This window comes from Diadema antillarum, unplaced genomic scaffold (genome assembly GCF_040938485.1).
Source record: "Diadema antillarum isolate AM-2024a unplaced genomic scaffold, OU_Dant_1.0 seq00001367_RagTag, whole genome shotgun sequence".
Classification (NCBI taxonomy): Eukaryota; Metazoa; Echinodermata; class Echinoidea; order Diadematoida; family Diadematidae; genus Diadema; species Diadema antillarum.
Window position 1 is genome coordinate 489563 of NW_027272129.1, and position 11489 is coordinate 501051.

General features: G+C 37.7%; 1 protein-coding gene across 5 annotated transcripts in view; it reads right to left on the reverse strand.

Moving 5' to 3' along the window:
* The window catches only part of LOC139708702 (voltage-dependent L-type calcium channel subunit beta-1-like), a 63294-nt gene that overhangs the window by 10413 nt on the left and 41392 nt on the right, over positions 1–11489 (reverse strand). For all 5 annotated transcript variants that reach the window (XM_071620637.1, XM_071620636.1, XM_071620634.1 and 2 more), the window contains 5 exons: positions 7434–7546; positions 4767–4906; positions 3735–3847; positions 1592–1743; positions 70–165 (listed from right to left, as the gene is read on the reverse strand). In XM_071620637.1, the coding sequence (XP_071476738.1) occupies positions 70–165; positions 1592–1743; positions 3735–3847; positions 4767–4906; positions 7434–7546 (614 nt within the window). The remainder of the gene's footprint in view (positions 1–69; positions 166–1591; positions 1744–3734; positions 3848–4766; positions 4907–7433; positions 7547–11489) is intronic.

Consider the following 11489-nt stretch of genomic DNA (forward strand, 5'->3'; position numbering starts at 1 on the left):
GGTGAAATATTCATCTAGTGTTATTTACATCGTTCTTATCCTTGACTTTGACAACTTTTGGAATCTTACCGGTGGACACTGCGCAAGTTTGTCTGAAGCCACTAGTTGAACATTCATGTTTCTACTCTGCGATTTTGACCGTGACTTGATTAGCCTTTGCAGAACCTGTGAGAAAATGGGGGATAGGCAAGGGGAGAGATGCAAGCATAGAATGAAGTTAATCAAAGAAAGAAAATGATGAATGAGATAGAATGTAAATATAACAGATTAAAAAGATTTCCATTAGGTACATTTTGCTGCTGTTGAGTGTTAAGTTTAGAATACCAAATCATGATTTACCACATGGGTGATTTTAGTTCTTTCTTCATCAGAGTTTACAAAGTATTGCAAAAAGCATGTCATGGGGAGATCTTATTGTATCAATACCGATTGACAAACTGCTCTTCATCAACATTAATATCAAATTTTCAGTGCCTGAATAATAGCTTTGATAAAAATCATGAGCATACATACTCCGGTGGAATTCAAACCCAAAACCTCCTGATTGCTAGACAGCCATCAGGTCCACTAGACTACTGAGCTTATTCTGCCCAATAGCCTGTGACGGTTCTTAACAATTACAGCACAGGGTACTGCAAGTTGATCAAAATTATGGTTCTTGTGTTGAGTTGTTTTTATTGCAACTGACTGACAAATTGCCCTTCATCAATTGCAGTGTTTCCAGTAATAGTCATAACAAAAATCATGGGCATACATACTCGGGTGAGATTCATACCCATGACAATGAAGGCCATTTAGTCAATCAGTTGGAATAAACACAACTCAGAGCAAGTACTACTAAATTGAAGACACAGTATATGTTACCCACGACAACAAAAGGATCCGAAAGTTGCTGATGGCTGAGCCGATAAAAAAATGGAGTTTGAAGTCAGATCATCAAAATCAGTCAAAACCGTCAAATTTCTATTTTGGCATAATTTTGTAGTGTAATGTTTCATCTATCATCTCCTGAAATTTCAAAGCTTGATGATCAAAGGGAAGGCAAGAAATTAGTATTTTTCTGGGCCATGATTTTCCAACTTTGAACAGAACAGAAACATGCCCGACGATTTGGATTTAGCGCCACAGATAGACTCTGCCCCTAGCATCGAGGGAGTGATCTTATTGGTTAGTGCGTGGCATCATGGTTACTGATTGGTCATGCGTAGACTGCTGACGCTAAGTTTGAATGAACATCGCGGAGGTTGCTATGAGCATACCTTCTCTTTTCAAGAGGAGAAAATTGTCTCACCTCCCGTTGATCACGATTGCGTCAGAAGGAAAACTATGAAGGCGGTTTTCTCGAAACGCTGATTTCCTAGACCACTCGACATGCTCTCATAAAATCATCGATATCTCCGCAACCAAGTACCTTTATGAGTTGTGTTATATATGAAATTAAAGCAGAAGAGTAAGGAAATAATGTCGTGCCATTTTCTGAAAATCAACCTCCCCGACTTTCGGATCCTTTTGTTGTAGCAGGTCACATATGTTGCTTTCATGGTAGGGCTGGTGTGAGAAAGAGGAATCGGCATGATGTTGGGCATCTTACCTTTGGAGAGGAGATTTTGACGTAGACAATGATTGGGGCGAGAGAAGTCTTGGCCAACTGACTGGGGTGGTTGATTGTGTCACAGTCTAGGACCACAAGCTGCATGGTGCGTGCTAACTCAAAAATCCTATCTATCTCCGCCTGTACTTCAGCTGAAAGAGAAAAAGGTCAAATGATACAATGAACATTTCTAGAAAGTGTCTGGTCATCAGTGTGGTATGAGAGCTGCATGAAGTCTGCCTTATCTCGGGACGCCCCTGACCAACCAACGATGTAAAACTTATTCTCCTCGGCCACACGTTGAAAATTACTCCCCTTGGCGACTTCACAGGTTACATGCTCTCTTTTTTCTCTCTCTCTTTCTGCGCTTTTTTTTAATTACTCCACTCTTGTAAATCATCCCAATTGTTTGTAAATATTGTGATTTTCATTTGATCTAATAAAACATTATAAAAAAAAAACACACACATTTCTAGCTACTATCTCTTCCCCCCTCCTACTGTTTTTGCTACACAAATACTAATTGCAGTCTGTTGGAAGACATAAACAAGGTTCAACCTTGTGTGTATCAGGCCAAGAAATAACACACAGTCATGTAAACAAGTGATGCTACTAACGATGAGTTGCAGTCAAATGATCTTGACCTGCACTCTGTCTATGAAAACAATCATTCTCCAGCCAAGAAATTATAACTTGTGTCAAACTATTCTCTGTTGCATTCCTTTATCCATTACAGTTTTCTAAGAATCAGATCATGAACTATCCTGCCTATTTTGCTTGCAAAGCCTTGGTATTAGTTTTTAGTACACATTACATGCATATAATTTGGGCGATGGTTAGGGTCATAATTTGGTGTTAAATAGCTCCCTCTATGGTCATGACAGAGTGTAATGCTACCAGTTTCATGCCATCTCTTCTTCCTGTCTCCATCAATGTACTGTAAAAGTGGACATTTTCATTTGAGTCATTTTATACACTTGGTTGGGTAAGATTAATTTCGCATGTTTTTAATTCCGTGGAAATCAGTACATTATATTGGTACTTGAATATATGGCATGCAAAAATATTTGCATGCTTTCATTTCTGCACTAGCTTCTGGTTTCGCAAAATGCGCAAAAAATTCCACTTTTACAGTAGTCTGTTCTTGACTGGACACTGGTACCATTGCAGCTCCTTTCAAATTCTCTTGGAATACTGTTAAAGTGGAAATTTTCGCAGTGTTGAAATTTTCGCGCATTTTGCGCAACCAGAATCTAGCACGAAAATAAAAGCACATGAATATTTTTGTGTGCCATACAGAGGCATGTTCCAGTAGCTGATGTTTTGATTCCGCGGAATTAAAAACACGCGAAACTCTTCTTACCTGGCCAACCGCGAAAAATCAGTCACGCGAAAATATCCACTTTTACAGTATACCAAAAACCTTCTGATTCCAGCTCAGAGACACACCTCCCTTACAACTTGTGCTTTGGCCGCTTATCTCCTTATAAGCCATCTTAGCCCATTTTCTAAATAATCTATAGTAAATATGGTGCATATTATCCAGTTGTTTAATAAATGGAAACATGTTTTCATTTGAATTCATGGCTTGGATAATCGAAATCATTTCCTTGACTCTACATGTTGACAGCGACTGCACAGATATCAGCTGACTACAGAATACTGATATAAGGTGAAGACTGAAAAAAAAAGTTACATCAAGAAGGAAGATTCCTGCCATTTTTTCTTGTGCTGCATCTTTAATGGGTCAACTACAAAATGCTGCACGAAATACTTCACACATTTACTGAAGATATGTGTATGGCAGCAAAATCATTTTGTTATTGTTGATATTCCAAATAATTCCCAAACATTACTCTCAGTCACCATGAGACCTAACAAATCAAGCCCTTTAAAACCAGAAATTTCTGTGTGCATGTAGTTTTACAAATTTTGCGAGGAGCCAAGATTTTGGAAAGTAAAATGCACACAATAGTTTTTGTCTTACATGATGCATTGAATGCCATTCGCAATTAGCGAAAGTTTCAGGCACGAATGTTTCTGGTTCTACAGTAGGTTCATCTAGGAAGGAGTGTATGTGTCCTAAGATTTAATGTTTCTTGCGCTTTGAAATGATTGTCAATTTGATTGCTGGATTTCCTACCTATACTGGAGGAGCGGCTGTTTGATCTTTCAATGATCTGTCGACTTTTCGGGTTGTTGAGGACTGACCGCTTAGCGAGGGCAATGTCCGCTGTCACACGTGTAATGCAGATCCTAAACAAGGAGTAAGAAATCATATTGTAATATTCATTAAACTTTAATATTACATGATACATATCTCATTGAAGTCTTTATCATTCATCATCCAGCTTTGTAAATTATTTCCTAAAATGAAGCATTGTAAAAGATCTAAAGTTAACATGTTATGTGTTTAATATTATCACTATCTGAGAATAGAAAAAAGTGCTATACCATAAAATGACAGTGTCATTTTGCAAAAAATGTAAGTAAAGCTTGAAACAAAACAAGGAGTAAAATATGGGACTGCAGAGTATCATGAGCACATTAAAAACAACAAACAAAACAAAACAAAACATTCCATTCATGGCAAGAAAAATTATCAGTTACTGTGGCTGCTGACTTTTCTATTAAGCAAATTGAGTAAACCACCCTGCTACAGTGAAGAAAAGGCTTCCAATATTCACTTCTAGTGCTTGGCAAATCATCAAAAACCAAGCACATTGGGGAAACATTTCTGAAAGCTCCCCCATACACTTATTACATGGCATAGTAACACACCATAGAAACACTAGTACATTATGATACATAGCACAGAATCATTGCTTCACCCATGCTCAAAATTCAACATTCTTATTACCTTTGCCTTGATATAGCTCAGACCTATAAACCACTGAAAAGGTTTTGCTGTGATTACCATGAATGGCATATGGTACTCTGAGGCATTGAGACACTGAGGCATATCAGTCAAAAACTTGTGTGGAATTTTTGAAGACACTTTAGTAGATATACTCTTTACTTTACAACTTGGGACAGGTTTTAATTTTTATCTTTCTGGGGGCTTGTTTTTGTAACCACTGTTGCATTAAGAGTGAGAACTGACATTAACGTTGCTCCAATAAGTCATGCTCATTTGCACATGGCGTGCATGGCTTTCACAGAGCAATATACCCACCTTCCTTCAAATTTCCTTTTCAAGTAATCAAAAAGAGCTTTCTGCATCATATCTGTGACTTCATAACCCTTGAGTGACGGACCAACCAGGACCACTGGTCGCATGGAAGGAACCACATCGTATGGAGGAACGTTCTCCGTCTGCAAATAAGCAAGAAAGGAAAAACAATGAAGATGTTAGAGATGTGAATGTGTCATTACGTGTCTCTCATTGATTGACAAGTTAGTTTACATGGTGCATACCAAATCAAGCCAAATGTCTAACCAAAAGTAACACCTGATAAATCATAGCTTTCATTATTTAGACACTTGTAACGATATAACATTTATTGACAACAGAAACAGGACAACACCTTCAAACATTTAATAAACACCAAAAATGATTGGAAAAGAAGCACTCCATTTTGTGTTTTAATCATGAAAATCATGTAAACTACAGAGCTTCTCAACTGGTGGGCTGCAGCTCACTGTTGGGCCGCAAAGCTGTCTCAGGTGGGCTGGCAATGTAGGCCAAAAATGAAATAAAAAAGATTTCATTTTATCTATCTGGGCCTAAAAAAAAAAAAAATCAAGAGCCAAAGTGAGCCTCGGGCTTAAGAAAGGCTGAGAAGCGTGGATGTAAAGTAATGAATACAGATTATTTCCATATTCCCTTATACATTGCATATAATCATTTTCATCTCATAATTAAGAACACAGTGGGTCACTTTTCACATTTCCATAAAATATGGACGGTGTCTGCTATTCTCAAATTATCTGCTGCATTCGCTGTGGAAATAATCAGAATTTTACATGGGGACTCCCTTGGATGATTTGACATCATAGCCTAAAGAATAAAAGATTATGAGGTTTTCTACTCTGCGGTGAGAAAAATTTTAGATAATTATTCCTGGATTCCCACGAGGTCCATATGAGGAGAGCATCAAAAGACCATGTCTATATGCAGTACCGGTATTTTACCAGTCATAGATACAAGGAATGACTTCAGAGAGAATGTTTAGGAGACAGAAGAGAATGCATAAGCATCCAATAAAAATTCAGAATGAAAGAAAATTCATAATGTCTACCTGATGAACAACAGTTCACCAAATTTGTGGCATATACAAACTGAACAGTACATGTGCAAAAATGAGTCAAGATAGGAGTTGATAGATTGATATGTGAGGAGAAATGTGAATTCCATTCACTCAATAAAACCCTAATGCATACAGGAACTCGTTCTCTGAGCAGTGGTGAGCAAAACCTTTTCTCTCTTTTGCCTCTCCATTGGGAGGGGGGGGGGGGGGGGAGGGTGAGCAGCACAGTTACCTTGTACAACAATTTTTATTTCAAATCCTGCCAGAAGCAGACTCTCTGACATTAGCTTACAACATACTGAGTGAATAGATTGTTTTTTTAAGAGACAGAGCTGTTAATCTGGAGGAATATACACCTCTGCGGGATAAAGTCAGATTTCTCAAGGTTAAAGAGACTTGTTTTTGTTTATTATGGCCAAATATCCACTTTGTAGAAGGACGTTCTACTCAACTTCTCATGTCAATCATCCACAAGTAGTACAAATTGTCATCATGCAAGGTTTAATACAGAAGATACCTACATAAAAATGGTATTAGAGGTCACATACAATACTGCTTTGCAATTTTCTGACTGTTCCTGCTTATGGGAATAATCTTTCATTAAGAGTCACATTTACAAAGATATCTGTATTCCACATGTTATGCTAGAATTCATGCTTCTCCTTTCCACTAAATTAATACTTTTGATCTGTCCCATATATCTGAGTCATCAATTCAGTTTCAAGCCACTTGCTCAGTTCTTCAATAACGAATGATGGATGACTAATTCTGTGGCAGACTCTCAATCCAATCCCAGCCTTTCTTCCCTGCCGATGACTGAATAGAATCAGATCTGGACGACTGGAGGCCATCTCAAGCAAACAAATACATCCAATGGGAGTCAAGTACAGCTTGTTCTTTTTGTAGAAAGATCACAACCCATGCAGGACTTACACTGTCGAACAACAACTCATTGAACCGCATAATTCCAGTTCTGTCCTAAAGGCAGAATAAATTGCAGGATGGAAAGCTTACATCATGTGTTACCTGACATCAGTTTTAAAATAGGTAGGGCGTGATGTCAGGAGTCAACTTGTTGAGATTTGGGGGACTAAAAAGCAAAACAAAACTCTACTGCCATTGAATTAAGTAAGGGATCTTCATAGACTGATTTGACAGTATACATCTTTGGTAGTCTTTATAGACAGGTTTGACTGTATGTCTTTGGTAGTCTTTATAAGACAGGTTTGACTGTATGTCTTTGGTAGTCTTTATAGACAGGTTTGACTGTATGTCTTTGGTAGTCTTTATAAGACAGGTTTGACTGTATGTCTTTGGTAGTCTTTCTAGATAGGTTTGAATGTATACCTTTGGTGGTCTTTCTAGACAGGTTTGACTTTATACCTTTGGTAGTCTTTCTAGACAGGTTTGAATGTATACCTTTGGTAATCTTCATAGACAGGTTTGACTGTATACCTTTGGTAGCCTTTATAGACAGGTTTGACTGTATGTCTTCTGTTGTCTTTATACACTGTAGACAAGTTGGACTCAGCACAAAGAAACACATACAAAGTTGGCAGGAATAACTCTTAATCGGTGCAGGTAAAACTGACCTTCTTGAAGAAAGGTTTACGCTTCTCCTTAGGTTGTGGTGAAATGGTACTTCCTCTTGATCGACTCAGCGTGTCTGCACTTTCCTCTTCCCCCAGACCATTCTGATCTCCATCTGTGACAAAAGAGAATAATCACATGAAAATATTTTTCATATCACTTTTTCTCCGGACTGATGGCAAAACTTCTCCTTCTCATTCTCTCCTCTACTCTGTGGTTTTACATCACCTCATCACATCCACAAGAGCTTTGCATGACCTTTGACCTGAGAGATGAGTTCAAACCCTTCAATATTTCGCATTTTCTAGTGTACCGCAAAGTTTCAGATCTGCCTTATTCATGCTGGCAAGAAACAGTCCAGCCCCTCAGTGATTGGAGAACATTTGTTCACCAAGCTTTCTCTTGCAAGCACATTATTTTTGAAAAAAAAAAGGTCAGACGCAACATAAAAGCACTACTTATGATACAACCTTATCTGTATAGCATTATTTCCTCTGAACCCAGTCATCTTTGAATAAAGACTTAAAAAAAAAATCACTGGACTACAATCAGGATTTAGACAATGGTATCCTTTTTTTTTTGCCTCTGGTGTGGAGTGATAGATAATAAGCTCTTTTCTTTCACAGTAAATCTTTTATTCTTGTAATTCTGTAAGCTCTCTGAGCTTTACAGGAAGAGTATGCCAAAGATATCTGTATTGTAGTGTAGTGTATTTCTGTCGAGCCTGGTAATTTAACAGGTGCCTGGGAGAATCTCTGTCCACGATCTGTGAATAATTTAAGACTTCAAATGACCTCAGGATTTTTATCCTGCTCACAGTAATCTCCTTATAAAACACTGGAATGTGAACAAAACTTAGCATGGCAAGAAATTCGGCAGGAGATCACAATTTTTATACTGAGCCTTGTGCTATTAGTGCACATTGTATTCTCAGTATGGCGTAAAAACCTGCTTCAGTGCAATTATTCACAAACTGATCAGTATGGAGTTCACACAAGCAGAAAGCAATGAGCAGGTGCTTTAGACTGAAGTCAATCCCACAAGGAGCTATCTAGAAAACATCTTTATCTTTCCTCATCATATAGCTTTCTATTCCTATCTTCCACTTTCATATTCCTTTTTTTTTTTCTCTCCCTCAGACAGACTGGCTGGAGGGTGATATTCTATGTCCACCCCGATTGACATTTTTCAAATGTCAGAGATGAGCTGCAGGAAATTGAAGCAACTAATGTGAACAGTCGATTTGAGAGGGAAATGACATTTCTAAAATGTCAGTGTTGAGAAATATACACTAATCATGGCTGATTACATGCATACATTTAACAAGTCTATTTTTCTTAGTTCACAGTTAAAATCTGAGCATGTACACATAAATGTCATTGGAGATCTGCTCTTGAAATTGACTTGCAATTATTAAAAGGTATTAAAACCTGTATGTTATAGATATTCATGTATGAACCAGGTGCATATCCGAATGTACAGGTGAATGTGTATTCTTTCCAACCTAAAACAACAAAAACCACATTGCAGCATTTATTATGTAAATTACTACTCTCAGCATGGCTGATTTCAACTGCTCTCCTAAAAGGTTACTCCATGTTTTGTCAAGTCTGTGGTTTCAGAGGTCACTGTAGACTAGAGCTAACCTTGAGCTGGCTTATTCAAGTACACCCAATTTCAATGGGTCTGTTCACGCACATCTGATTGAACAGGTCTACTGTATATATGAGTTGTTCTGTAATATTTCCTCAGACAGAAATTCCAAAAACAAGTTTTCTTCTGATACATGACCGTTACGTACAAGAGCCGATTTGTCGGAATTCACCACATATGACACAGTCCCTGTACTATCACTCAGTTGGACAGGACTGCCACTGGTACGAGTTATAATACCAGTCGCCAACAGGCTTTCTTGGCTAAATGACTCATTATCATGTCAGTAATGTTGGCTGCCCTATTCTCCTTGCTTGCAGCCATACCCCTGGCTACACACAGGTAAAGTGATAGCATTCTTTCCTACGGGGTATGCATGTACGCCTACATGCACCAATTGACATTCGTGTTGTTGTCGTGGGTGTGCTTGAAAAACACACGACAACGGCTCTATCTTCAATCTAAAGGGAAAAGACTTGATAAGCCCCTTACCACAGATCTTCAAATGACTACATAACTCACTGATATAGTTTGATAAATAGTCCTGTTTTCTACTGGTTTAAAAAATTAGCATATCTCTCAGTGCTTCAGCCTAGATTATCCAGCAGGTCACAAATAGATGACGTAGTGTGGGCTAAAATTGTCCGCTCATTCAACAGTCCTCTTTTACTCACTGCGAGTAAACATATAGATGAAAAAAGGTCACATGATATCCTCATTAATATTTCATCTAAAAACTATCTCAATATCAATTCATTTCAAGCAATCCCTTTGGTACTGTCACAGAGTTGTAAACAATAAATCCCCTTCTTATTTATGTACTATAATTACTCTAAACACACCTAAAAGAAACCTACGCTCTTCTGGTAATCATCTACATACTGTGTTAGTTTCATCCACCTGTTCCTACGGAGACTGTTCTTGTGCTGCTGCAGCACCTATTTTGTGGAATTGGTTACCGGACAGACTTAGGATTGGAGACAGACACTAAGCAATTTGTAAAATCCCTGACAATTTATCTTTTTTTTTGTGATGTACCAGATGGAAGTTATGTAAAGTGCATAGTGACTCTACTACATTATCATATGTGACTGCATGTGCACCTCAAAACGAACATAAAGTCGCACACACACTGATTTTGCATGAGGACTGAAAATAAGTGAAATGGGTCAACCTAGCCAAACTTGACTTTTTCATATTATCTGAAAGAGCGGGTCTTCTTTTACATTATGCTAAAATTTGGTATCATAAAACGGGCTGGAAACTGTGTTTTTTTAGCAGTTTATCTCGAACATTTTTGGTAGAATAGTGTGATTAGGCGTGTATTTAGAATCCCTTCTTCATTTCTGAAAAACCTTGTCCACACTCTTCACTTTCAACTCTAATAACTTTTGAAAGGATAGTGCTACTGCTTCGAAAGTTGGCATTAATTATGGACAGAATGTGTTAATGAGGCATGCTCAATTTCAGTTTAATCTGATAATCCCTTCATTGCTGTTACTCTGGTGGTTTACTTCCTGTTTTTTGTCCCATTCATCACACAGCCAGCACGGTTTGGTAAAGATTAAGCGCTTGAATAGACACTGTACTTCAGAGCCTCTTTTCTCAGTTCACACTTTTCCTGAGTTTGTGCTTTCTTTCCAATATTCAGATAGGTTAGGAGAGTCCATTTGATTTGAGTTATACATCATTTTAAAGCTTAAAGTCTGCTCTTTCAGAATATGGTCTTAACTAAAAAAATCATGTCTGGCGACGTTTTGTTTGTTTTGAGGTGCAGGGTCACATTTACTGTACAAATGCAAATTGCTACTATTTCTATCATAATCATTTCTTCTACTACTGCTACTGCTGCTGCTACTACTACTACATCTACTACTACATTTACTACTGCTACTACTACTACTACTACTACTACTACTACTACCTCCTGTAGTCTGAATATCATCTTATCACTCAATTCCTGCAATTCCTACAAACTTACAACATAAAAAACCTACTGAATTCTTAAGTGACTAACTGAATTTCAATGGAATCTGTAATTGCATGAGAAATCATTTCATATCTTCATTTGATGGAAACTACTTTCTACACGCCCAAAGAATTTACACACAACAAGGAGGATCTTATATTACACTTTATGGAGAGCTTAATACCATGGTGACTGTGTATGTGGAGTAATTAATTGGTTTATACTACACTAACTTCAATAATCCAAGACTCATATAAACATGAAAGGTAAAAATTTAGACTGATGGAAAAAGAGCTATAGAGAGGAAATAAAAAGACAAAAGAATGAGAGAATCAGTGGAAAGAATAGAATTTAAAACAGTCATATCAATATATCTGTTGTCGGGAGCAACAAGATGCAGGCCCAAAATGACAAGCAGAGCTCAATTTAGAAATGT